The sequence below is a fragment of the Lichtheimia ornata genome, assembly GCF_029851405.1.
Source record: "Lichtheimia ornata isolate CBS 291.66 chromosome Unknown scaffold00001, whole genome shotgun sequence".
NCBI classification, from domain to species: Eukaryota; Fungi; Mucoromycota; class Mucoromycetes; order Mucorales; family Lichtheimiaceae; genus Lichtheimia; species Lichtheimia ornata.
Window position 1 is genome coordinate 869,309 of NW_026695321.1, and position 27,324 is coordinate 896,632.

Consider the following 27,324-nt stretch of genomic DNA (forward strand, 5'->3'; position numbering starts at 1 on the left):
AGACAAAGTGGGTATCGTGCTTTTAGCTGTGTTGCTTTGACTGGTGTAAATAGATGGTGGATGCAGTCGTCAAACGTCTGTCTTTGTGTGTGTCGAGGTATATAAAAAGAAGAAGAGAGAGAGAGAGAAAGAGAGAGAGAAGAAAAAGAGGAAAGAGGGGAGATGGGGTGGGAACGAGAGTGTGTGTACGGAAGGGAAATAGCGCGCGCGGCGGTACAAAGATTTTTGCGCTCCAGACAAAGATGGCCAAGAGACACAATTCTACCATGATTGCCACAAGAACAAGTTTTCACCCTCTTTTGGTAGACCTCTTCCCCAACTTGCGCTTCGTCTCCAAAAGGCATTCCAATTTGTATCTCTCCCTTGCAAGTTGTCCTGATACGAAATTACGGATGGCAGTATGGATGTGGATGGGGTGAACACGTTGAAAATGGGCCATTTCGTCGGAAATCACTTGATGTGATTGGGCGATTTGACTGCCTGTTCGCGCGAGATCGCTGAGCGTCTATTATCAAGGTACCAATTAAGCAAATTCGGTCTCCACTCGAAAACATAATCATGTTCAAAGTTTGGGACACACTTACTTCAACCACGCTTTCTTTTGCTTGTTCAATTTGTCGTCGTTGTGTTGGGATCACTTCGTTCCATGACTTGACTCGTCGTAAATGATCACGTTTCATCTCGAGTTGCTCTCGTAGCTCCATGCGTCGATGCAATAGCCAAAGGGGTCGCTGCAGGGCCATCTACAGCAAATTAAACACACATGGCGTGTTAATAGTTAATTGCTGTGTTGATGTATACGCATAATATTATGTGTTCAATATCATGCAAACACCCCCATTTCCATAATACTGTTCTTTCTTACCAGGATTCCATCAGCCAAATCATGCATCGTTTGAAATTGCTGTACTGTGTCTTCCCACAAAGACGTGCCAAACTAAGCAGTGTTTTAGTGCAAAAGGAGTAATGATCGGCATGGCGGCACCTTACCGCGGTGTCACCGGTCGTCCCGGCACAGACTTTCATCGTCGTGAGCATTGCTTGTTTATTACCACCCATCATCCATCCTTGCACCACTTGATGCATCGCCATTTCGAGATCTGACAGCATTGTTTAGTTAAAAAAAGGTTTGATGTGCCCCCATTTCTCAGATTCACTTTACCACGACGACATCGTATGACTTGACGTCCTGCAAGAATCACACCCAGCAAACTATCTCGGAGCGCTTCAATGTTGCTTTGGGAATAAGAGAAAAAGTATTCTTCGTCCTCGCTTCCACCAAATTCATTGCCCGAGGATGAAAATGATTCACCAATCTTCTCCAACAATAGATCACGCCTTGCAAAGGATGCTGTTTCAATCGTCTCTCTCTATGTTTTGATAGTTAAATTTAGATTCCCAATCATCTTCTCCATCATGCATATGCATGCATTGTGTGTCGTCGTACCTTTAGCTCTTTGGATCGTACAAAGGTACGCACCAAATCATGGTCCTGGAGAGTAGGGTGTTGCTGCAACCATTGCATAAAATGACCCAATCGCTGGATGGCTTCCTCTCGCAAATAAATAGGTGGTGGTCGTAAATCAACTTGTTCGGGATCAACCAAATGCCGTAATGTTGGTAGAAACGCTTCAGGGCATTCATGTGAGATGTCCTTTCTTAGTTGAACAAAATCAGCTAGTCGTCGTTGTCGTTGCTCATTCCTTTGCCCTGGCTATCATTGTGCATTGAGTAAACCAATCACACCATCAACGAATCTCTCTACTTACAGCACAGCTTTGAATGGTATACAAAATAGTAGTCGTAGGTTGATGAATAAGCGTTGCTCGTGTAACTTGATATGCGTATGGATGCATGTGGTGTTTTTCTTGTTGAGCTGCTGCTGCTGCTGCTGCTTCCAACGCCACGTCTGTAACAAGATATTGAGAATGTCATATACGCTTAACAAAACAAACATACCATCCAATAAGACAAGCACCTCAGGGTCACGGCAAATATGCCCCGCTCTTGCACCTCGATAATTCAATCCATCTATCCTTGCACCTGCATCCACAACCAAATGTCGAATAAACATGCATATGAAAGCTCTGTTGCTGTCGAGGATACGAAGGGATGCTGCAAGATGCAATGGTGTATTTCCCTTTGTCCATTCTCGTACATTCGCTAGATCACTGAAATGGCACACCAAATATTTCAATCCTTGTGTTCCCAAAGTCGGCTTTCTTTCCAATGAGTTTGCAACAAGATGCAATGCTGTACGTCCTTCTGGATCATGTGTTGCCACAAGACGCTCATGTCGTATCGGATGTGTAAGCAAGGTCTCCATCATATGAAACCATCCATTGGCTGCCCATGTCAATAAAGGCGTCCAACCACGCTTGTTTTCCATGTCCAAAATATCTTGCCATCCATTGCAACGTGATATAAAATGATCAAGCGCCCTTGGTTGATTGCACAAGTGTAGAAATGTGTTGTCGTTTTCATCCACCCATGTATATGTCGTTTCATCATTCACTTGATCCAATAGGTACACGATGGCTTGCTCATGAGTAGCTGCTAGATGAAGTGGACCTTGTCTGATATTGTTACGTGTATCCCATTTGCTGCCATGATCCAATAACATCCGCATAATATCCACATTTCCAAGGCTGCATGCAACTAGGAACGCTGAATTTCCATCTCGCTCCCGTATCCCATCTTGCGCACCAAAAAAGTCGAGCAGTAGCTTCACGGCTGTTGAGCATTGGCTTTTGACTGAGAGCATCAAGGGCGTTTCACCACGATCATTGTACAAGTCATCCTCTGGTGAATGATGTTGAAGAAGATACTTGATAATGTCTGTTTGACCAGCAACTGCGGCTATCATTAGAGCATTGTTTCCAGAAGCATCTCGCACTCGTGTAATATCAACGGCAGGCAAACTCAACGATATCCTCGCCGAAGATGACGTTCTTTCCATGGTGGTGTGCTTGCCACAGACCTGGACCACCAAATCCAAATCACCGCTTTTGATGGCTGCCCATAACATATCATTTCGCCTTGCCACTGATGCCAAATGTGTCCTTGACTCGAGGATGTATTGCATCACGCCTTCCAGTGTACTAATGGCAAATCCATAGCGGCCAACTGCCAAATTTTGTTCAAAGGTAAATTCCTGCATGCATGAATTCACTCGTTAAAGCCAATATTGTTTCCCCTTTTTCAGTATACATACCTTCATGTAAGTGATGTTGGCAACCAAATGAGCCACTTGTCCCCTTATCAAAGTCAATACCAACAATGACACCAAAGCATCAGAATCCAACTCGTCGTCTGAATCTAAAAAGCATAGGCCCCCCTTAATACTCCATTGCATCCAACCTTTCTTTTTCATACCTTCATCCGTGCTTTCTGATAACTGCGTAATTGAGCAAAGCAGGCACTCTAGTTTCTCAGCAGGTGTACGAAAGGTTCCAATTTGTCGCAAGGTGTTGCCAGCTCGTTCGACACGTCGTCTTACAGTACGTCCCTCTGGTAAGCCCACTTGAATAAAATCCAAACTCTCCATCGAATCGAGTACGTTGGCGACCTCTTCGTCCATTTGCTGCATCAAGTGCGTGATCTTGAAAAAGACCATATCATATGTTTCTTCCATCACATGGCTATGAGGTAGTGCGTACAAATTAGTATTTGCGGGTTACCAGGTATCGCATGTTGACAAATGTACCTTTCACACACCTTGTAAGCTTCATCATGGGATAAACTCTTTGTTGGATCAAATAATGCACTATCCAGGTAGCCGTCCACATACTATGACCACCCCCCCCATTGTAAGTCTTTTCTCATTGTTGTAACATGATGATTTCCCCCCATCCTTCCCTTACCGTGAATGCTTCTTCCAATAAATCCTTCATGCGTGCATGTAACTCGCCAAGATTGGTTTCCGAAAGGGCAGCATCACAAAATTGTCGCACTGTAACACACATCCACGGGGAGGGGGTTATTCAATGGCAGTGACAATGAATTTGGGTATTGATATGTACCTGCTCGATGACTTGAATTGAATGACTTGGAAAGCATTTGCTTGATGGAACTATGATCAATATTAGATCCGATGATCAAGATCCACATGTCACTTGACACACCCATCAGGCACACCAATGTTCACTATCCTTACCTTTGCTCTACCACAGGCAGCATGGGTTGAGTATTTTGCGGCTATGCATGAATGTAACAATGAATATAGGATGCATGATTGAATGAATGACCCACTTACAATGGTGCTCGTCTCTTGTTGAATACACAATGGTTGTTCAAGGTAGAGCAGGAGATGTGTCACACGGTCGTCAGCATTGTAAACAACGTCTTCGTGGTGAATAGTGATAGTGCGATTGCCCCCAAACGTGATTTGACGGTTGTGAAAAAGGACAGGCTTGTTGTTCACGGTGCTCAATGATAGACCTCCATTGCCGTCATGTAGTGTACTCTTGGATCGCGATCGGAGGCCGTCGAGAATGGAGTTGCTTCGTTCACGGCGTGTTGATTTAGGCGAGAGACGAGAGAGCATGGAAGCTGAAAGCGATGGTCTTGGCATGGCGGTTGCTGATGCACTGCTTTCGACTGTGGGATCCCACAATGTGACAATGACATGGCTTGCTATAGGATACAATGGCGTCTGTATGTGTGAGAGGGGCAATGGTGGGGGGAAAAGAGAAGTGGGGGTTTGGAATAACGGCTTTAGCCTTACCGAGAAAATCCAAAGTGCATGGTGCAGGTGGCATGGTATCTATGGGCGGCAGCAACACAATTGCAATATGTGGACTCGTAGCTGCAAGTCGTGGCTCCTTCAACACATCTTCTAGTAATGGATGCATTGTGTCAATGGGTGGTATTAAACGTAAAAGAAAGATGAATTCAAGCCTTGGCTGACTGTAATGCATAGGAGTAAATTCCATGCGGGCCAACACGTCATAGTAGCACAAAACGCATTTATACATAGATGGTCCTTGCACTTGATCCATTTCATTAATGTAATCCTTATGACAACAATCCTATCATCCCCCTAACACATGCTTCCTTCAAGGCATTACTAAATGTGTACTTCATTTGTGCTAGGGTTTTTTCGCAGCTATTACTACTAGCGTCGCTGTTAGCCCGAGATTGATTAGTCAAGTTGTCAATGTTTGTGCAATACATGGTTGGTCTTTTGACCCCACATGACCAAATGAGATGTCGGGTAACTAGAGGTCTCTATACAGGTACTTCTGGTTGCCATAGAAACCGATTACCATGCCAACCATGTCCTTTGCAACGTATTATCAATACTGCAGATGTCATGAAATAGCTTTGTCAATGAATTGCTATGAAAGCTTATATTGACATGCGTGTCTCTTTTTTGCTTATTGATTGCAAGCGAAGGAGCGTCTAACAATGTGCATCCCTAATAACAGGCGCCCATGCCATTGCAGCAAACTATGTACATACTTCTTGTCTTGCTTGCACCTTTTTAAATGCCCATCGCTTAAGCGATGTTGTATCATAAATGTTTTGAACCCCACTGTTGATAAGCCTCGTTGGTGACTACAGCATGCAACATGTCGTGTATCTCTTTTTTCATCTTCTTACAGCAATCTCATTGAAACGTTATTATCCTTGGTATCACAGCACCACCGTTTTATTGCGTCACCATACCAGCAACATATGGAGAGGATCACTGCATGTAAATGTGTTAAAAAGTGAAACGCTGTATGCTGTGATGGATGCAATGGTAGCCTGGCAGTTCAATCAACATGCATGAGCTTGTAACAGTTTTATGAATCGGGGCTACAACAATACGCCAAACATAAAGCACATGGTAAAAGTGTTGCATTGCACAATGACATGTCGTACACCAACGTGCTCATGTTGTGGTTTATGATCTCCATGACGCTCTTTCTCTGTGTCTCACGTCCACGAACCATGTGGATCAACTGATTTGGAGCAGCATAAAAGCCCACATTCAATACCCCTGAATGTCTATAAAAGGCAACCTCTGAGCTTGGCAGGCCGCATGAGAGAGGGAAAAGAAAAAAAAAAGACAAATTCAATACCAGCGATCGCGCCCATCATTTACCGAAAACGACGAAAAATGCTAATGTACCAATGAAGGGGGAAGGGAGAAACAATGGAGAAATGATGTCAGTACTATGTTTCATTACGGATGAATCTGCGATCGTAGATCACCAATGGGGTGGTTATAATGATATGCCGAAAACCAACCATTGGAGTTTATCCGTGCATCAAGGAGAGAGAGAAGAAAGAACCATACAAAATCCATCCAACGTCATTTCATTGTTGCACACGCCACATAGCACATCAAGATACATCCAAAGCTTTGAAATATCATCCAGTGATATCCAGGGAATGGGATGTGATGGTTTACTATGTTTGGGGCAGTAGCTTAGTATCATGCATTTCCATTTGACCCGCCGAGGTGATGAGAAAGGGGATGAGTTAGAATGATGGAAGACGATGTGTGATCATGCATGGTCGGGATAAGACTACTAATCAAAGCGATTGATAGGTAACCCAGAAGATGAAAGAATGAAGATAATGATGATGATGGATGATGAATAGAGCGAGAGAAACTAATGAAAAGCTCCTTTTTCGTTTCCTTTGAAATGTCATTGGTTTGATAATCCGGGCAGAACATATGAAAGAGGAACATGATCTGATTGTGTGTTCATCTATTCAGGTAAGAAAAGTGTGCTTCTTTCTACTTCAGGGCTTCTTGCTCCTTTTTTCTCCCTTTTGCTCTTCCGTAACAATGACCCCCTCTCCCGTTCCTTTTTCTCAGTTCATACAACGTTCACGCATCGCACTTGCCAAACTACATCACAAGCGTCATTCAAGTCCTCCTCCACCTCCACCTCCACCTTCCTCCTCCTCTTGTCTTTTGAATCCCCATCTCATGCACGATCAGTACCACAGCAGCGATTCACCAGCAGCAAAGGCACACTATTTGTTCAAACTCGCCAACCATTTCTTATTTGGACGCAAAGGATACAAAAAGGCACCCACATTAGCACTGGCGTATTATGAAGATGCGGCACGACTAGGCAGTGCAGCTGCTCATGGCGTACTTGGTTTCTGCTATGAGTTTGGTCTCGGTGTATCCAAGGATTTTGTTGCCGCGGAGACACACTATCAACGAGGAGCACAAATGCATGATGGATTGGCTATGGCTCGATTATCATTCTTGCGAAAGTATGGTCGTCCCAATGTACGCATCGATCGTGCTGAAGCAGAAGAATGGGCTGATCGAGTGCGATGCTTAACGTCTACCAACCCTGTCGGATGGATCGTCGAAGCTGCTACCATTGATAATGACCCAGCTGCTCAATATGCACTTGGTGTGTGTTACCATGACGGCGTCGGCATGCCAAAGGATGAACATGCCGCTTTTCGGTGGTACAAAGCAAGTGCCATGCAAGGTCATCCTCGTGGTCAAGGAATTCTCGGTTATTGCTATGGTGAAGGTTTTGGTGTTGCCAAGGATCCAGTCGAAGCCATCAAATGGTATAGACGCGCTGCTGCACAAAGTGAGACTGTTGCCATTTACAATGTTGGCTATTGCTATGAAGATGGTATTGGTGTCGAGCGTGATGTCAACGAAGCCGTAAGATGGTATCGACTTTCAGCAGAACAAGGAAATGCATTCGCTCAAAACTCGCTTGGATATTGCTATGAAGATGGGATTGGTGTGAAGCAAGATTTTCCAAAGGCGGCCTATTGGTATCAACGATCAGCAGAGCAAGGGTATCCATGGGCACAATGCAATCTCGGCTATTGTTTCCAAAATGGCATTGGCATCCCAAGAGATAATGCACAAGGCGTTTATTGGTATCGAAAAGCTGCCATTCAAGGACATGCACGTGCTCAACACAACCTCGGATTTTGCTACCAAAACGGCATCGGCATCACACGCGATGAAAAGGAAGCTGTAAAGTGGTATCGACGATCAGCTGAACGCGGCAACATTTTCGCCTACCATTCGCTTGGTTATTGCTATCAAAACGCCATCGGTGTCAATGCCAATCCTCAAGAAGCAGTATTTTGGTATTATTTGTCGGCAGAAGAGAATCATGCACCTGCACAATTATCACTTGGCTATTGCTATCGTAATGGTATTGGTGTCCCCAAAAATGAACGTGAGGCTGTGAAATGGTTTCGTCGCTCGGCTGAACAAGGGAATGCTCTTGCACAAAACTCGCTTGGCTTTTGTTATGAGGAAGGTCTTGGAGTCAAGAAGGATGCAGCTCGTGCAGCGTATTGGTACCACAAGAGTGCTAAGCAAGGGAATCCATGGGCTCAATGCAACCTCGGTTTTTGTTATGCCAACGGCATTGGTGTTCCAAAGGACAATAGCAAGGCTGTACATTGGTATCGTCAAGCATGTGCACAAAATCATGCTAGAGCTCTCGACAAGTTTGGTGTTCATTTGCAATGTGGCCTTGGTGTCGAGCAGGACTTGACCGCTGCCTTTGATCATTTTCGACGTGCTGCAGATCAAAAGCATGTTGCTGCCATGTATCATCTTGCCAATTGCTTTGAAAAAGGTCTTGGATGTCCCGTTGACTTGCAACAAGCGACGCTATGGTTTGAACGCGCAGCAGCAGGTACGTAAATGGGGATAATAAGATGATGACAAGAGATTAATTTGTATTATTTTGGGATATAGCTGGATGTCATAGTTCGCATGAAAGATTGAGACGACTTTTGGTGCGTGCTTGTCTTCCATCCAATACGTGCGTTATGACAAACGACGATCTCCTCTATTGCGGTTTCATCAGTGGCCACAGTGCACCAGCAGCTTAATTTACATCCCCCCAACACATATACTCAAAATCAACATATCACCACAGCATCGTCCTATCTACACCATTTCTTCACTGCATAATACGGCCGACGCAAAACCATGTCATACCAGCATCAGCAGCAGCAACCATTTGTTGTCATCGCCCCCCTCCCTTTTATGTTTTCTTGTTAATTAATACCCCCATTCACCCATTCAACAATACATTAGCAATGCAAACAAGTAATAAAATGGCACTTGTGCCATCCATTTAATAGAGAAACCAAAAAGTTGTTGGGGGGGGGGAAGAAGATGATCCATTGTTTGTATGTAATTCCTGTGTACGACACACAAGCTGACTAAAGCCAAAAGTATCGTAGTTGCTATTAGGAGCATGTGAAAAATAGCACCTTTTCTTGTTCTTGCCCTTGTCTTAATACCCACACATACCCTTCTTTTCTTTTCATAACAACAATGAGCGACTCATTGGACATGTCGACGGCTTCACTCGTTTCGCAACCTGCACGTAGTTTATCCGATAGCACACCCGATGTTATGCAAGCGTCTTCATTGTCGTCCTCGATACCATCTATGCCATCACCCCCTTCGCCACGATCCCTTGTCTTGACCGAATCCGAATCTCGTCAACACCCCACCGATATACCTTATCCAGAAGTCAATGATAGCAATAACTCAGTTGCATCCTCCTCCTCGTCATCTTCATCATCCGCCGTTGCACCTAAACAAAGTACGGGAGCATCGATTTGGAACATGATACGTGCAGCACTCGGCAAAGTAGCCTATTACATCTTCAAGGACAACAATCTACCACTGCTAGTCAACCTTATCTATCATTTGGCAGCTGCACGATCACTGATGCTACGACCTAATCGGACGATTGATCGATACATCCAAGTCCCCGTCTCCATGCAACGAGAAAAGAAACATGTGGTGGCAGCAACGACCTTGGCTACGGATTCATTACGCATGGTGGGTGTCATGCATTTGGCACTTGGATTGCTAGCAGGTCTAGCACTCAAGGAACGTCGTATCGCAGCTGAGAGATCAGCCTTGTTGGTGTTGACATTGGCATCGGCAGGTCAAGCATGGGCTCATGCACGTGGCTATTGGGAATCATCACGGTATTATACATTGCGTGCTATCCAGGAAATCGGATCGCTTGATACCGGTGTGCTTTTTATTACGGCCGTGGCATTATCAAAAACAGCTCGGCGTAGTGGTCATTGGATTTAAGTAGTACATATATACACATCTAATATAAAGGTTTTTAATCATCATCGTTGTTGTTGACATTGGAAGATGAGGGTGGAACGAGGCCAGGTTGGACATGATAATACACAATGGTCGAATCAGGGGCAATGATGGCAAGTGTCAGTTTGCTAGGTGATATGGATAATTGAATGGGTTATGGTTAAGAAAGCTATCAGTCATTTGCTCTTACCTAAGAGCTTGTCCCTTTTGGTTGGCAAAGCCAGCTGCACGTAATGCCTTAAAATAGGATGACAAGCTGCTCATAATGAATACCTTTTTTCTTTATTCGCTTCCATTGTTACACTTACCGATCCATGGACACTGTCTTTTCTTGAAGTATGGGAAGGATCACAAGTTGCTGTTCAGGCTACCATTCATATTCAGTATCACTTCTTCCTTAATCAATTGAATGCCATACCGGTGTGTCAGGTTCATGCCCTACTAAGATGCTTGTTTGCAGGCTTTCCACGGGGTATACTTGTACATTCTCCCACATCTTGGCTTGTGTTTGTATATACAAATGCAATAAATGTAAGCGACAAGTGCTTTTATGTCACATTCATCCCCTGTATACCAAGCGTGAGATCCATGTAGACATGTCTGACGAGCGGCCACTGTTCTGGATTCGTCTGCTTTTCAAGTTGATCAAGCTATAAACATAAGGTATGGGTCAAGGATAGGCTCAGATGGATTCCAACGCACATACTCGCTTACCGTGTCTTGAAACATTTAAAGTCGCGAAAGAGAAACAAAATGATTTTCATTCTTGCTCTCCTCTCTTCTTATTGTGTTTCCGACTCCTCCCATTCGTCCTCAATTGACATGTTTCGCTCGATGACACGACTGGATTAGATGCACTGACACGGTCTGGTGCTCTCTCTACTCTTCTTCTTCAACTGAACACAACAACTTTTTCGCTACGATTTGCTACATGGCACCTTCGGCTCCCATACTTTACGAGCTATCCCAACGAACAAGCAGAGGAATGAACGCTCGTGCTTGCACTCGAGTTCCTTGTCATGCTTTGGTGACGACGAACAACTAGTTCCAAGAGTAATTTTCATGAGTGTTCTTCTGCAGCATGTTGATCAGCTATATCTATTATGCAACAACCATGGGATACGATCATCTTTGCATCCACCAATGCACGCGTCATTATCCAATAGTATGGCACTACAGGAGATCTTGTAATATGATTCGCCTGATTAGCAAGACACAGAAGAGAATGGATGGGTCGATCGATATGGCTATTAACAATGCTTTTCATATAGTGAAGCCTTGCGACTTGATATACAATTTGGAATTACGACGAACAAGTGTGCATCAGCTTCGCCATGCATGGTCTATGTCACATCACCCTCCACCTTCACATAAGCGGAATGGAAAGGAAGCAGATATCAGCAGCAATCACAAGGCTCTTTCGATCTATTTGTTGGATTTGCTATGGCTATGATGGATGGATGCATACAAGTGCAGTGATGGGGAACCCTGGAATGTTGCTTTGGTTACTCGGCGCGTCTCCAGCAGGAAGGAAGGATCATACCATGTGCATACAACCGAGGATGATGATGGATTGGATGGAATTGACGCGAGGGCTTTTATCTTTTGATGAAAGGTGTTTTACAAGCGTGGATGATATTGGAATACCTGAGGGCAATGCATCAGCAACTATTTTGCAGTCATGGATTAAGGATGGTTATGATGGCAGCAACCAAGAATACAATGACACCATTATCCCTCTATGTGATGCACCCGTATCTTATTCAATTCTCAATACTGTTTCCTTTATCCTGTTTGCTTGATAAATGCCCCCACTACCATGTACTTTCTTCGACTTTTTCATTGAATCAATGTATTATTTGGAAGATCATGTTATCAGCTCATATATATGGATCACTTGGCAGGTTTTTGGGATGAAAGGGGGTGGGGAGTAATAGAAATCGAAGGTCGAAAGCGAGGTTGGATCATTTACATCATTGTATCGAGATGCTTTTGTCGTTTGGCCACGACATTACACATTCGCCAAAGCTTCCTAGCTCACGTGCTGATAGTAGACGAAAGGCAGCGGCGATTCTCAAACGCTTATTGTACTCCAAAGATAATAAATTTGAGAGTGATGATCCCCAACACGTGCTTGTTGTTGCAGAAGAAGCATGGTTCATTGTAAGCTTAATCCATTATGCTGAAGAAAGAGTGAGCTATGATACAATTTCGCGAGCACATGAACATGTCATGCTTACGTATTGCAATATTCAACTAACGCTATCTTATGCAACCTTATATAAGAACGAGCTATAGTCCATAGATGTGCAGGGACGTGCTTGTGTAACTGAGCTAGACTTGAAGGGTCGATCCTATTGGTGGAGATATGCATGATTGATCCTTCCCTTGCCTCCCTACAGCAAGGTCCGCCCATAACGGCCGTATCGAATGATTCTTTCTTATATAAGGATGAACGGGATAGTGTTAGCTGAGATCTGTCATAGATACGTAAGCATGGGTAGTTAATGTGCTTGTAGAATGTCGTATACATAACGGATCTTTCTTGGATATAGTGCATTAAGCTCACAATGAATACCATGCCCTGTAACAAGCAAATGTTGGGCATCATCACTCTCAAGCTAGTTATCTTTGCAATACAATATACGACGATGTCAATGATCCAACCTCGCTTTACGACCTTCTATTTCTACTCCCTCTTTCAAACCACAAACCAACCAAGTGATCCACATCTTGCCCATACGAGATGATAGCATGATACCCCAAATAGTATGTTCAATCCAATTTTCATTCATTGACCAAGTTGAAGAATAGTATATAGTTGTATGAGTGGGTGTATATCAAGTAGTAAATAGGATGAAGGAACAGCATTGCAAAGATACGAGGGGTGAATCACATAGAGGCCACAGGGATGATGGTGTCATTGCATTCTTGGTTGCTGCCATGATAAACCTCGTTTGTCCATGATCCCAAATCCGTCGCTGCGTAGTATGACTTGAGTATTCCAATGCCATCCATGGCTGTACAACACCATTCGTCAAAGATACAAGCCCTTTTGTCAATTCCATCCAATCCATCATCATCCTTAGCCGTATCCGCGAGATAGGATCCTTCCTTCCTGCTGACGACGCGTCAAGTAACCAAAGAAACATTCCATGATTCACCATCAGTGCACTTGATTGCATCCATCCATCCATCCATAACTATTGTAAATCCAATTGTTGGTTGAAAAAAGCCATGCGATCGCATCATACTTCCTTCTCCATCCACCTGTGGGTTCATCTCTTTATTCCATCGTTGCTCAACCAGGTGAAGAATTGCTTGTATTGCGGTGTGCTTGGTAGCTGATATGGATCATCCATTGGTATCCGTATGTACCAAAGCAAGTTGCTGTACATAAATAACGCGACTTCCATACAATGGTTATCTGCTGTTCATGTCCAAAAAGACTGCAAGGCACTGCTGCAAACAAAGAACGCTGTTCGAGACAATGAAATAAAGATCTTCATGATAGCAGCTGTTGCTGTAACGTTTGGTCGTGGGCAGAGGAGTGTGCAAGAGAGCGTGTGTCGTAGTAGAATGACAAGGTTGTGAATGCTGTTTGACACAATATAGTAAAGACCTTGCTAGTGGCAGCTGCTGTTACGATTGGTTGAGGCAGACGAGTGTGCAAGAGCGTGTGTTGTGTCAAGGGCACGTGTCGTAATAGAGTGATAAAAAAAGCCGTGTACACGCCATGGACTTGCCCATTCAGACAAAGACATTGGGATCAAGACAATCGTAGGATTGACATGATGGGTTGAAGCAGGACAATCGTTCGTAGGTGGTAGTTGTACTTGAATGCACCAACAGTTGACAATGGGGAGGAAGAGGGAGGAAGTGGAAATTTAAGTAGGCTGAGCTGTCCGACACCTCTTGTATAAATGCATGAACACTGTACAGCAATCCTTGATATTGAGATTGCCCCTCTCGAACCTATAACTTTGACACAAGATGCCGTTGGGCATGCTGATTGATTTCGCCCTCATGAAACCTTGATACTTCATTATGAAGATTTCGGGAAACAGGTACCTGCATGTTGTCGCTCTACTTTGAGCGTGATGGAGCTGCATCCTCCTAATGGATGGTTGTGAGAGCAGTATAGGAAAGGTGAAAAGCTGGGTGCAATAATAAAAGCACGTGGTGGTTACACATACACGCCATTGCAGGTTGCTGCATGAATGGGATGATGATTACCTTTACGAAGGTACGTAAACAACATCCAATACGGTGATCGCTCATCGTGAAACTCAATGGATTGAAGGGTCACTTCCTCTGAAAGCTAACACATTCTTTACTGTATACTCTGCATTTATTCCATATGAGCTTATATGTTACTCTACAAGCTAGCTAAATAGAGGTGAATAATAAATCGTGGCATGTTCATCTACATCATCGGCCATCATTCGTAGTCGTCATTGTCGTGAGCATCATCAAAGATACAAAATGGAAAACAATGATAGTATATGAATGTGATTTTGGGTGCTTCATCTTAAACTCCCACAAGATGTGGGACTTGATCAAGCAGCACCATCTCGTTATTATGTAAAAGAAAGGCAAACCATGCTTGGTTGGGTCATTTTGAAAATCATCATTGTGGCTAGTATCGTGATCATATCTCAATTAGAATGCATAGAGTAGATTGATCCAACACAACGTGCGCTATTTATTAAAAGCAGCCGTAGCATATAAAGGTGTGATGGTATTTGTGCAAAGGTGTTAAGCAAACATGAGGAGGTATTCCAATGATTGACATTATCAATCAGGTGACATGGCGTATACAGACGAAGAGCACGAGGAGGAAGAAGAGGATGCTTCACTTGTTTGAGTATGCTGATGCAAGACAACGGGTGCATGATCTCTGGTGTCATGATGATCGAGAGTACGACATACATCACAGCAAAAGAAGCATCCGACAGGCCAAATTCGAACGACACATGTATTCGGGAATCGACGATCATAAATCCATCGTTGCTGGATCGAGTGCAAACTCATTGTACTGAATTCATTCAATATGATTGTCGCACATCCATCATACATGTCATGTTGTTCATGCAGCCATATATGTTTGACGAGATTACCACGACCATATTGATCCACGGCTCTGGAAAGTGCATTATATGATGCATACGCGGCTGCGGGTGGTTGTAGTTCCATGTTGGTAATCCCAAGTGCCATATATCGCATTCCAGTGCATGAAGGCAATCCATAGACCACGTCATGCTCAACTTCACTCAAGCCGTTTTCTTTGTTTGGTGATAATCGAATCCCATGTGCGATGGCATCCATACGTGCAACTCCTTCATCCTCTTCAGTAAAGAGCACTTCAACAATAATCCAATCCTCATTTGGATGTGGAGCGTACACTTGTCTTGCTGCTACAACTTGTGTCTCGCAAAAGCTTTCTCGAATGAGTGCCAATGCTGCGGTATAGTCGCTCACATGCCGTCTAAAGTTGAATAGCACACTATCGCCTCGTGTTGATGTAATACGCCATTCATCCATAGGTGGTCCAGGATTGACTCCAGGTAGCTGATCATAATCCATGTTGAAGTAAAAAGTCGCGAAAGAGAAAAGAAGAAATGCAAGAGGAGAATTAAACCCTTTTAAAGATGATTGATGGTTTCACACACATGAAAGAGCATGACAGCTGTTACCCTCTCACAAACCTTTCTTGGTTTATCACATGATGAAAAAAGATGAAATTTATTGACAATGCAATGGTAAAAAGATATCCATAATATGCCTTTATCGGCCACCACCTCCTCTTCTGCGACGGCTTTGGGGTGTAAACGACATTTCCATGCCACCAAGAGCTGTCCGTGATACACGATGACCTTCGTTTCGTCGTTGTGACTTTTCAGACTTGAGACGTTCTCCAAAGGACTTGCGATCCTCATTCCTACTTGCCATACGACCACCATCTGTTCCCATCCGCATCTCCAAGGACCGTTTGCCATTCTTGGGCTTGGTCTTTTGTTTCTTGCCAGCATCGCTTCGTATAGATGTTTGTGTCTTTTTCTTGGATCGAACATGCATACCGCGTTCCTTGCGGATTTTGGATACAAGATCATCTTCGCTTTCGCTATCGCCCGACATCCGTTCGCTATCATCAGAATCCACATCCGATTCCTCTTCTTGTTGCTCTTCATCCTCTTCATCCTCATCTTCGTTATCGGAATCAATGGCACGTCTCTTTTTCTATATAGATCAAAGAATTAATATGCCGTCATGATGTAAACCCCTCGCCAAAAAGCCAAGATACTTACGACTGTGTTAGGATGCAATAATTGGTATTCTTTGGATTCTGTATCGACTTCGAATTCTGGATCGGCAAACATTTGCTTGAAACGATCGTCCTCGAGAACGTCGGTGCCATTCTTCTTTTTGTTCTTTGACTCGAGCAGACTCTTGGCGACTTCTTTGTTGACAGCTGGCAACTTGGTATTGACACGGATACGGGATCCACGTTCCTTTTCAATCTTATCACGCACCGTCTTTTGTCTGTATTCATCATAGGCAAATGGATTGGCGATAAGCTTGGCTTGCTCGTACAATCGAAGATCGACAAAGAAACCATGCATGTAGGCTTTGAGAACATTGGTACCCATAAGGTGGTCGAGACCCAATGCTGAAAGTTCCTTTCGGGTAACAAACTTGTACTCGTCGTAGATATCACGGTTGGGATTCTCTTCCATTTCTTCAGTGATGTTGTCAAGGAAGGAGGCCCATCGTGGAGCAGGACCCAATTGTGGCACATAGTAGGCACCCATTTGAATTCCTTCTTGGGCTGTGAATAGCAAACCGCTTTGTTCCACCACACACACATCATTGATATCCGTCTCGGGTTCGATGGATGTGAAATGCTTGCCATTGTTGCGATCCCAAATCTTGATGACCTTTTTATCGGAAACAATAACACGAGGCGTCTCTCCACCCTCATGGAAATGGATGTTCTTGATGGGTAGACCATATTGATGATCCTTGATCAAATAAGGTACGCTCGATCGCAAATCATATAGCAATGTGTGTCCTGTGGAGGTACCAGCTGCCATCGTCAAGCCATCATTTCTGAACTTGAGTGCTGAGATCTGCATAGGATCCTTGTTGTATTCGTCGACCACCGATGCAGGGATTTTGATATCATTCAACAAGCCCACTCTTGCCTTGGAGCGTGGATCCCATAATTCAACGGTGCCGTTGGCTGTACCAAAGCCGAATAATTGATGTGCAGGGTTGATCTCGGCGCAATTGACACCTTCAGTGCCATCGGTTTGAATAGGTGTTGAGAAACGTCCAAGTTCGAGATTGAGTCGATATACTTCATGGGTGGATGCAGAAACCAACAAGTCGCAAGAAGGAAAATGATAGGCGAGATCACGACCATGTTTGGGGATACGTGTGCGGTAGTGATGTCCACCTTGTGTATGAAATTCGATCCATCGATCATCCTGCAAATGCACCGTTTTGGTCCAATCATCCGACAAAACCTAGATACACATGCCCTTGATAAGTCTACATCCTTCTTCCCTCTTGTTGTCAATAAGAAAACATACCTCAAATTTGAGAGATTCACAATCGGTGTGTCGTTCAAACTTCATGGATGCTTCAGCATATTCGTACACTCGCATTTGTGGTTTGTAAGTGCCAGTAGCAATAACAAAATTGCCATCCCGTGAAGTGCGGATACAATTCGATGCTTGTGGAAACTCGAAATCTTGGATAAGCTCGACTCGTGTGCTGTATTCTGTAATCGATCGAAGCGTTAGATCTCAACCTTGGATCCGAGAATCTTATATAGTCTTACCCAGATCCTTCTTGAGTTGTCTCTTGCGTTTTCGCACAATCCAATCGGGAATCGATCGGGAGCCGAGACCACCTGAAACGGTGTAAACCTTGACGTTGTTGGCTTGGGTCACTGGCAAGACCATGGTGGTGAAGGAGGAGTGAGAGAGGATGTCCAAAGAAAATTTGTGCTGCCTGCGGCTGCTTTTAAAGTACGGCTGAGCTTAATCCAATCACAGCCCAGTGAATGTCGTTGCCAGGCGACGCATGATCTTTCTACAGGCACATCGAACAACGTCTAGTTTGCAGGCTACCCTGATCATCAAACGAGAAATAGATAGATAAACGTATCATTTATTAAGAGTAGAACGGTTGATAAAAGCTACATGCTATGTAATCGAGATAAGCTGTTAATGTCAAAAGCCGTCAGTGGGTACTGAAGGCCTCTAAAGAAGCAATCATGGAACATTGGTCTTGCCCTTACAACAGTCAACGTGTAGTATCTTTGTCAACAATGTCGAAAAGCAGGAAGCATTGACGTGAGGGTTTGCATTATTGATGTATCAAGAGAACATGTAGACCCCGACAAGGTTACTGAATTTGGATCAACCACTTCTTTCTTCTTTATTGACCTATGGATCTGGACGAGTCGCCCATTACTACTACGATCGCTCAGCGCTACAATGAATACAAAGGCAGTGTGACCAAGATTGGGCTGGAGGAGGCACACGTAAGAAAATGACACTGGCAACGTCTTGACACCCGTAGGTTGCTGAATAGGCAGGCTCCCACTTAGAACCAATACGGCAATATCACATACCACGATCTTGGCAATGAGCGCTGGAAGTTGTACGTTGGGAATGAGCACCGCCATCCTATTGTTTAACACGTGTCATTTGGATAGCGATCTGTTACGAGAGTGCTTCTTTATTCAAACCGTCATGGTTCGCTTCCCTACCAATGCAGATCTTGCTGGACGGCATATCCGACCTGGTATACGGCTCTTGACAAACGAGACATTTTTACATGATAACGCACAAGAGGTGGTGTCAACGTTGGATTGGTTTGATGAGCTTGAGGATCAAGATCCACTACGGCAAGGCACTTGGAATGTAAGTTCATGGATGGATGATGCTGATGCTGAAGCTATGGCTCATAGTTAGATGCATTGTAGAATCTCCTTGAAGGGTTCATTCATTTGCAAACAAGGTGTGAAATCGTGCGTTGCATTGTGCAATATGATCCATTAGTGATCCCAGAGGTAATTGGACCCTAACAATGCATTTTGATTGATTCCTAATCGTATCCCAATGCTAGGTCACGGAGCAATTACTACAAAGCGCTGGTCGTTTATCATCATCCCGTTACCAAATATACCTCTGGTAAGACATCGGACACTATAAGATGGATCGGACAAAGCTCATTCATTGGGTGTTCTATGTAGTGAGATGGTCTATACAATCGTTCAGGAACATCCGGTGCATGCGGCTGATATTCGATACAAGCTCATTGGACGACAATTACTACCCGAACTTATAATAAGGATCACAGTGGTTCATGGCAAGGATGAGGTTGGTTGTTGATGATGGAAATGGATGCACATGTGAAATCTTAACGCGTAAAATAGATTGACGTTTTGAATGGCATCTTTCACGGTTTCCCTTCTTGGTTCATGGCACAAACAGCAAGCAGTATAGCGCATTTCAACAAAATCAAGACGAGGATATTTGCAGAAATCGAGCGATCCAAGGTACGTTTGAGTATATAAAATCATACATGGAAAGGAAAAGGATACTGATTTACTACTCTAATTGCTTGATATTAGAACGATAACTCCAAGGTGGAATTGGCAATGGCCATACGTGCATTAGCAGGACTGGTTGGATACCTGGGAATCAAGCTGACTGAAGGGGAGGTTGCAAAATGCTTGGATCTATGTCGAACGTCACAAACAGAAAGGTAGCATCATGAAAAACACCATGGATGAAAATATACGCTAATGTGTGATGAATAGGATTGTAAAGCTTTCATTAAGCCTCATGCTAGTGGTATCAGATCAAGCAATACGATCACAGGTAATAGAAGGAAACGCAGGGGATGGCTTATAGGATGATACTGATTTCTTGGGGCTTCATGCAGCGTAACCTAGGCCAAGTTCTTTCACAGCTACTCCAATCGGGCGTCTCTGAAATGCCAATGTTATTGATGGTGTATTTCCAAACCGATCAATTTGCTCAAATCGAGACCATGGCACGCTCTATTCTTGATATGCATGTCGCCATACGTAAGTTACCCTGCTCCTCCTTGTTTCATGGAATCATTCATTGTTCTAATATGAGGTTTTTTTTTATCCTTGAAGCCAAGCTAGGTTTATTCGAGATGCAGAAACTCTTTGCTTCAATACAAAATAGCTAATGTGGCACATTTTGCCCGTATCGTGTTTGTGATTTCCAATAAGAGGTGGGGTACTCGAAACAGAAAGGGGTTTACGGGCCGTGTGCTCATTCACGTAACATGCAAACAAAAACTTTGTGCAATGATGAGAGTCGAGAACATGATAGAGAAAGCAGTTCATTGTTTCTACAACTATCAATGATACCCATAATAATAGTACGTATTGTAGAATTGGGGGGCTGAAGGAGAAGGGTTATTAAAGTATGGAAAACAAGGATAATGAGCATACTGTATTCTTTGTTGGAAATAATCTCCACGGTGGTTCCCACCAGCTGACACTCTGCGTAAAGATATGGGTCGCTGCAAAATGAATTGGCTATTGTCACAGGAACCACCGTCCGCAGTTTGTTGATATCGGGATAATGATGATGATAACGGCAATGAAATTTGCCGGTGTTGTTGTTGTTGTGGTGGTGGTGGTGATGGTGTCAACAATTGCTCTGGCATTGTTGACGGTGGTGCATGATGGTCATGTGAAGAGAATAGATTTTCAAGTTTGTGATGGTGAGCCGTTGTGTGATGATTCGAATGCAAGCGTAACGTAGCAGTGGCATCAATGAGATTCATTTGGTGTATGTTCCATGACTTTGGTGGTGGTGGTGCTGGTAGTATGTTCGATTCCTTGCCTGCTGCCATAATCGATTCCCCATGATCCACCATCATTTTCTCCCTGCTAACTGCTTTTGGATATTCTTTGTCTTGATCGTCCTCCATGCTGCTTAAATGGTTATGCCGATGCTTTCGTAGACTACACCAAGGAAGCTTGCTGCTAATACCACCATTCATATCGCTCAGTTTTTTATCCAGCACAATGAACAATGTCATGTGGATCATCCATTCGAGCGGTGATCGGTGACTATGTGGCGCCATTGCATGAATCGATAACACACCCAATGCGTGCTTTCCTTTGTTGGATGGTGCATATTGAGCTACTGCGGCACAGACATCGCCTATTTGTATTGATTAATATGGGCCTGTGTGTGAGAATTGAGAGGTCAAATAGAAAACAAAAGTTACCAGATTGGGTGGTAAAACGACGGCATTCTAACGAATTGCGCAGCCTGCTTGTGCGAATCCTATGTAGGAGAACCTTGTCAGTGGATGCAATGGTGATGATGATGGGCCTTTACATATATATGTACCAGCGGTATTGATCGCCTTCCCAATCAAAGCTCCATTGAAAACCAATACGCGATGATGTATCTGTAAAGGGAACCTCCATTGCTTGTTTGTCGTGCAAAACTATCGAACGTGATCGCTCCGTTGTACTGATAGAATGACTCTCGGCGCAAGGAATAAAAGTCTCTGCATGTTCCCATGTGAAACATTAATCACTAGTTGAAAAGGATGCAGCATGTTGTCATGAGTGTACCTGGATCAACCAAACTAATGGCATAATTATCATCGAAATTATGTCGTATCTTTATGTATGACAACTCCCGCGTCATCTTATTGGTAATGTGAATAATGGATGCGTTGCATGGATGCATGTCAAGGTCGTATTGTGTAGTTGTTGTTGATGTCTCGAGAGCGTCTTTTGTCATGGTTTTAGGTGTAGGTGATATGTAGGGGAAAAGAAAAAGAAATGCAACGTCTTTGCATGGAGGTATTTATAAGGATGTAAACCAAGGACCCCATGACCCTATGTTTTTGGGTAGCGTAACCATGCAATGATGGGCTTTTCTTTTAATTATAATGCGTGCAGAATGTAAACGAAAAAGTACAATAGGCTTAGTGAACAAAGTAGCGGGGTTCATTAAAGACGTGGTAACGATGGCCACGAATACCTCTACCACGGAACATGGTAGGATATCGCAAAGCAGCAGGGACTTGCGATTCATCAATACGCTCATAGGATGCCTTCCAGTAATCGCGTGGGTTATCCACCACTTGGAACTTGCCGGTCTGAATCTCAGTGTCCGTAATCTTACCGTGGCTGACACGAGCATAGCCGATACGACGCAAACCACGGTAGCCCACATATTCACACCAACGATCCCAATCAGTTGGGTCAATATCATTCATATCGCCATCATCGAATAAGATGTAATAGTTGGGTTGCTTCGGCTTGGTCACGACATAGCCCAAAAAGACAAATGGGTTGGTGCTGGTGCGCATGATACGTGCTAATTCGGTAGTTTGCTGGCGTCTATCCTCGGGGTTCTCTTCTTGGCCATTGTGGCTCACGATAAAGTCAACAGGCTGACCATACACATCCAAGGTAGCATGAATGGCACATGCCAATTCACCATCAGGAGAAGGCAACAAGTGGTGCTCCGATTGTAAGATAGGGAATTTGGAAAGCATCAAGCATCCCCAAGTGTGCTTCATCGATGATGGTCCCTGCATAAAGTATAAATCTATTAGGTCATGTCACATGCATGTTATATGTATTACTTACGTAGTCCACATAGTATCCCAAATCCTCTGCAATAAATTGGGCCCAATCACGGTTACCCATGATAATGCGCATGGTATCGGATTCCAAAAGACCTATAATGGCACACACATAAGGATGGATTAGGAAACAGTGCTGCTTAGCCAATACCAGGTCAAATGATACACGTACCAACAACATCCAATTCCAAATCACGAATAGCATCGCGCATACGAATTTCACTTGCCCACATGTCATTATCCAATGCAAAGTGAATGGTCCAAATAGCAGCTGTGAAGGACTTTTCGGCAGGGCGATAAGGGGCAGGGGTGACAGCTGAAATGACGCGGTTGGTAGCAATCACAGCCGATGCAATCACCGATGATACAATAGCAACACGTGTGAGAGTGCGTGCGGTCTTGATGATGTGTAATTGAGCCATCTTTTTAAACTGACTATCCATAGTAGCCTGCTTGTGTGCATTAAGGACACCACAACCAATAAGGAGCATCAATGTGACCAAGATCCAATTGGTGCGTTCACGAGCATACACGCCACCAGGGACGAATTCGTATGCAACAACCCACACGTGAGCAAGGCACAACACATTGTAAACCATGAAACCAGTAAAAAGAGTCTTGAAAGGAGGATGGGTGGTGATGGCACGAACCGTGGCTGGCATAATCGACATGAGATAAAAGCCAAGCACAAGACCACCATAATAGGCATTCCATCCAGCTGAGCAGTAAAAGACGGCACATCCAAGACATCCAACAGCATACCAAGCAATGCTTGTAGTGATACGACGCATAGAAGAAATCCAAAGACCCAAGCCAAGAGCTGCAATTGTGGCGACACCCCATGGGACAGGCTCAGGGCCATAGTTGGGATAGCCATCAACAGTCCAACGCATGATAGTGGATGAATCCGAATACATTGAATGAAGTGCAAAGAGAACAGCACCAAAACCAGAAGATGCCATGAGCCAGCTGCTGTTTTCAGTTGTTTGACCGGGAGATGCAGGTCCAAGATCATGCTCGACAAGATGATGAGTTGAAGGAGAGTTGAAATCGCGAACAATCACTTCAATGGCTGCAACGACACCGAGAATAATGCCAATCATATTGCGGCCACCATTTGCTTCGTGCATAATAGGCCAAATGGGGTTTTCGGTCCACCACGCCATCTTGACCACATTGTGCAACACCAATCCAATACCCCAAATGAGAATCGATCTTTCCAAACTACCCACATGGGCGCGTGCTTCAAACCATGTGGCGGTCCAAGTCATTGTGCTGATCGCCAAACCAATAGCTGTAAGCGAGAGACGATATGCAGGGTCTTGGAATGCATAGGATGCAACACCGATCAATGAGAACAAATGGAACACGCCACGGTACTTGGCCATGAGTTGACGGAGAGGGCGGATGCCAAGGAACATGGGTGCAACAGTGATCAACAAGAAAGCTTCATATCCAGAGATACCCATATACCACAAGGGGAAGTACCTATAGCGTGCAGCAACATGGTCAGCTTAATTCCATATCCACTCCTTCATTTCCTTACCAAATAAGCAAAGCCAATGATGTAAGCATCGACCAAAAGACAAAGGCTATAATGTAAAAGGTTAATCATTGTAACCAATTTCCATAGCAACCGTATCCATACCAAGATAAGCTTCGGTGGCGTATCCACGCATGGCAATTAGAGAACGTAAGAATGTAGGCGAAATGGTATCTTCAGGGCTAAATGGTCCAAGTCAATAAGGGCGAATAAAGAGATCGTGGTACAACTCTCACCTTCCAATTGCTGCAGAACTGATACATTGACACCACAAGACGAATAAGGAGGAGGAGGAGGAGGAGGGAGATAGAAAAGAAAGCATCGTTATTATTACAGCACACACAATTAGAAGTAAAAAGAGTCTCTAGCACTAGACCAATGCGTACCCTTCCTTTGTCACTGGAATTGCACCAGCATGACCTCCCGACATATCCACCAGAGAAAGTTCGAATGTCTGGAAATCAAGTGCCGTCACTGCGTCGAAAGCAACATCGTAAAGGATGAGCGACCACTCAAAGAAAGCATAGGTGGTATAAGCTAATGAGAAAAAAGGGTCCTATTAGTATATGCATGCTACTCCTTGTTATCACCGCATCCTTACCTCCAGGCACTTTGTGGATCTTGTGTTGCAAAAAGTAATAGATCATGGGAGGCAAAGTGGCGAAGAAGGCCAATGTGAAGATACGGCGCCATTTTAAAGCTTGTTGATTGTTGCGAGCGCTGGTATAAACGACACCGAGTTGCCATGGCAGAGTGCAAACCAAGTAGGTGATCATGGTGATATCATGAGTGAGGTGATCATCAGTAGAAGTGATATAGACCCATCCACCGCAAGATACAGTGCGAACAATGCCAACAATCAAAAGGAACATGCCAAATCCACGAGAACTTGTGCGAGCTGTTCGAGTCGTGTAGAAGTACCAAAGAAAGACCAATGCAAAGCGGGGACCGGATGTAAGTGCAATTAAGATTTGAAAGATGGCTCGAGCTGGATATCGGTCACCCGTAGTCGCGCTCACACTAGGAAACCATTCCTATACAATGCCCACACACATCCTTTAGCCATAATGTGAATGACACCATTGAAGTATTACTTACGTCTGGATAACCAAAATGCTCGTTGCGAACAATCTTGTAATAGTGGGTGTAGCAACCAACAGCCAAAGCAAGAAAGAATGCACCTATCGCGTAATACAGTGAGCAATAGAGCACCCATGCAATGAGAATGACTTACTGTAAGCACAGATGGTATGTGCGTAAGAGACATACTTTCCACCAAACTATACAACAACACGTGCCAATGTGTCAGCTACATTTGAAATGAAAGAAGGGGAGCGCGTTTATCAAATAAAACTTGCCTTGGTGATAGTGGTCGGTTGCACCTCAGATGCGGCTGAAACTGATACTTTTCCAGCCATGGCGAAAAGAATGTGAACAGGGCGCGATCCGAGGGAAGGAACGAGAGTTAAATATAAAGATAGAGACAACACTCTTCCAGGTGTCCGCTCTTCCCATTTTCTTGTGCAGAATGAGCCTCCGCACGTCTCACATGTGCAACATATCAGAATGAAGTTCACGTGAGCTTAGCATCACTTTTGTAAAGGGGCGTACAGCATCTCGCTACTTACTATCCAAAAAGTGGTCCATTTATACAAGATGTCCCCCTTGTTACCATAGCAACAAGCAGGTGTATCCATCGATTCGTTCATTAGCTAGATATGGATTCATGCCATGACACCCACTCAGCCAAGCATCAATTGCACATACACATACACCACCATCACCATTTGCATGCTAGCACTGTTGTCCGATTACATGATTATCATTTTATATCATCATAATGAAACAATTGAAATGAAAAACTATGTAGTATACATTTTTTATTCGTAAGAGCGAGTTGCTTATTGTTTCTATGTCCATAACTTGCCGAGTTACTCGCACGTCTTTTATGGTCAAAAGGCCATGAACTTGCCCGAAAGGGCTGATTGATGGCTCTTCAAATTCTTGTCTTGGCAGCCTTCCGTTGCTGCTTTTTGGGAGATCTCCTGTTCACAATTGTAGTATGGGGCATGGTTTCCATCATTAGCAGACCTTGAAAGTTCCTATGATTACAATGATTAATATAGTTTTGATGGTGTTATATCACCAAAGGAGCATGAATACATACCGATTAGTGCTTGTGCTGGGCTAACCTTGCCCTCCCGGACCACATTGAGGGCTATAAAGAGATGTGCCCATTTAGCAAAACACGATGCTGGAGCATTGATAGTGGATGATAGCTACCTTGATGGCGTTTGTTTTATGTTGAAGAAGCTGCTCTTCAATGGTGCTCGTTCTATCTTTCAGTGAACAATCATGTCTCGGCACGTGACTTTGAGGAGCGCACATTCAAACGCCGTTGGAAAAATAAAAAGTGCAAAGAGAATCCGCAGCAGTCGTTTTTCTTTTTCCTTTAATCCTTTTCAGTTCTTTGTATCGGTCTTGGATCATTGGTACCTGCCTTTACGTGGCGCAGAGATCGCTCACGGGTTGGGGGCAGAATCTCAAGCGGTTACTGGGGGACGCAGTATCTGGGGAACGCGCTTGCGTCGTAAAGGCTTAAACTCCACCTGGTTGCAAGTGTCCCCCCACTTGCAATCACCTCGTTTGACACATGCTGAAGGTGCCCCGTGTGGAGAGGTGGAGATGGATGTGTGGCGACCTTCACGTTGGTCATCTCTGTCAGTACTTGGGGTCTTTGACTCAAGGAAGCTAACAGCCACATGCATAGCTAGTTTATCTTTATTATCAATATAAAAGAGTATCGTCTACTTGTCTGCCATGGTGATGGCGTTGTAAATGGTTGGCCAGTAGAAAGCTATAAGAAATTGAGTGTCATGTGTGTGTATTGCTCGAAGTTGGGACGTGATGCTAAAGGATGCATAGCTAAAAATTGTGCTCTCTAAGCATGGTTTGTTAATGTACTCGTGCCATGTTGTATAACAGCTCATTCTTTCTTATGCATAATAAATCAATGAACCAT

At 44.0% G+C, this 27,324-nt stretch overlaps 9 protein-coding genes across 9 annotated transcripts; 3 read left to right on the forward strand and 6 right to left on the reverse strand.

Annotated features, from left to right (window-relative positions):
- Window positions 1-289: 289 nt before the first annotated feature.
- O0I10_000320 (uncharacterized protein) lies at window positions 290-4,853 on the reverse strand (the record flags this gene model as incomplete). The annotated part of the gene is made up of 16 exons (XM_058480431.1): window positions 290-505; window positions 585-743; window positions 866-937; window positions 991-1,100; window positions 1,163-1,370; window positions 1,448-1,714; window positions 1,770-1,909; window positions 1,960-3,154; window positions 3,215-3,318; window positions 3,376-3,641; window positions 3,707-3,789; window positions 3,864-3,952; window positions 4,023-4,072; window positions 4,157-4,197; window positions 4,256-4,635; window positions 4,727-4,853. The coding sequence occupies 16 exons, from the start codon at window positions 4,851-4,853 to the stop codon at window positions 290-292; spliced, it is 3,507 nt and encodes a 1,168-aa protein (XP_058348954.1).
- A 1,931-nt stretch (window positions 4,854-6,784) lies between these two features.
- On the forward strand, window positions 6,785-8,835 carry O0I10_000321 (uncharacterized protein; the record flags this gene model as incomplete). The annotated part of the gene is made up of 2 exons (XM_058480432.1): window positions 6,785-8,636; window positions 8,699-8,835. 2 exons carry the CDS (start codon window positions 6,785-6,787, stop codon window positions 8,833-8,835), a joined length of 1,989 nt encoding a protein of 662 aa, XP_058348955.1.
- Window positions 8,836-9,286: 451 nt separating this feature from the next.
- On the forward strand, window positions 9,287-10,066 carry O0I10_000322 (uncharacterized protein; the record flags this gene model as incomplete). The annotated part of the gene is made up of 1 exon (XM_058480433.1): window positions 9,287-10,066. The coding sequence occupies one exon, from the start codon at window positions 9,287-9,289 to the stop codon at window positions 10,064-10,066; it is 780 nt and encodes a 259-aa protein (XP_058348956.1).
- A 34-nt stretch (window positions 10,067-10,100) lies between these two features.
- O0I10_000323 (uncharacterized protein) lies at window positions 10,101-10,813 on the reverse strand (the record flags this gene model as incomplete). The annotated part of the gene is made up of 6 exons (XM_058480434.1): window positions 10,101-10,212; window positions 10,275-10,340; window positions 10,393-10,451; window positions 10,503-10,585; window positions 10,659-10,734; window positions 10,799-10,813. 6 exons carry the CDS (start codon window positions 10,811-10,813, stop codon window positions 10,101-10,103), a joined length of 411 nt encoding a protein of 136 aa, XP_058348957.1.
- Window positions 10,814-14,881: 4,068 nt separating this feature from the next.
- Window positions 14,882-15,670, reverse strand: O0I10_000324 (uncharacterized protein; the record flags this gene model as incomplete). Its single annotated transcript, XM_058480435.1, has 1 exon — window positions 14,882-15,670. The coding sequence occupies one exon, from the start codon at window positions 15,668-15,670 to the stop codon at window positions 14,882-14,884; it is 789 nt and encodes a 262-aa protein (XP_058348958.1).
- Window positions 15,671-15,871: 201 nt separating this feature from the next.
- O0I10_000325 (uncharacterized protein) lies at window positions 15,872-18,054 on the reverse strand (the record flags this gene model as incomplete). Its single annotated transcript, XM_058480436.1, has 4 exons — window positions 15,872-16,324; window positions 16,393-17,613; window positions 17,680-17,870; window positions 17,931-18,054. The coding sequence occupies 4 exons, from the start codon at window positions 18,052-18,054 to the stop codon at window positions 15,872-15,874; spliced, it is 1,989 nt and encodes a 662-aa protein (XP_058348959.1).
- A 488-nt stretch (window positions 18,055-18,542) lies between these two features.
- O0I10_000326 (uncharacterized protein) lies at window positions 18,543-20,323 on the forward strand (the record flags this gene model as incomplete). Its single annotated transcript, XM_058480437.1, has 11 exons — window positions 18,543-18,638; window positions 18,705-18,757; window positions 18,813-19,020; window positions 19,083-19,169; window positions 19,226-19,290; window positions 19,353-19,479; window positions 19,536-19,658; window positions 19,734-19,867; window positions 19,923-19,983; window positions 20,048-20,192; window positions 20,268-20,323. 11 exons carry the CDS (start codon window positions 18,543-18,545, stop codon window positions 20,321-20,323), a joined length of 1,155 nt encoding a protein of 384 aa, XP_058348960.1.
- Window positions 20,324-20,497: 174 nt separating this feature from the next.
- Window positions 20,498-21,906, reverse strand: O0I10_000327 (uncharacterized protein; the record flags this gene model as incomplete). Its single annotated transcript, XM_058480438.1, has 4 exons — window positions 20,498-21,312; window positions 21,380-21,438; window positions 21,505-21,667; window positions 21,735-21,906. The coding sequence occupies 4 exons, from the start codon at window positions 21,904-21,906 to the stop codon at window positions 20,498-20,500; spliced, it is 1,209 nt and encodes a 402-aa protein (XP_058348961.1).
- Window positions 21,907-22,093: 187 nt separating this feature from the next.
- Window positions 22,094-25,720, reverse strand: O0I10_000328 (uncharacterized protein; the record flags this gene model as incomplete). Its single annotated transcript, XM_058480439.1, has 10 exons — window positions 22,094-22,705; window positions 22,764-22,855; window positions 22,932-24,247; window positions 24,306-24,351; window positions 24,408-24,484; window positions 24,689-24,839; window positions 24,904-25,336; window positions 25,401-25,483; window positions 25,537-25,582; window positions 25,661-25,720. The coding sequence occupies 10 exons, from the start codon at window positions 25,718-25,720 to the stop codon at window positions 22,094-22,096; spliced, it is 2,916 nt and encodes a 971-aa protein (XP_058348962.1).
- Window positions 25,721-27,324: the final 1,604 nt, after the last annotated feature.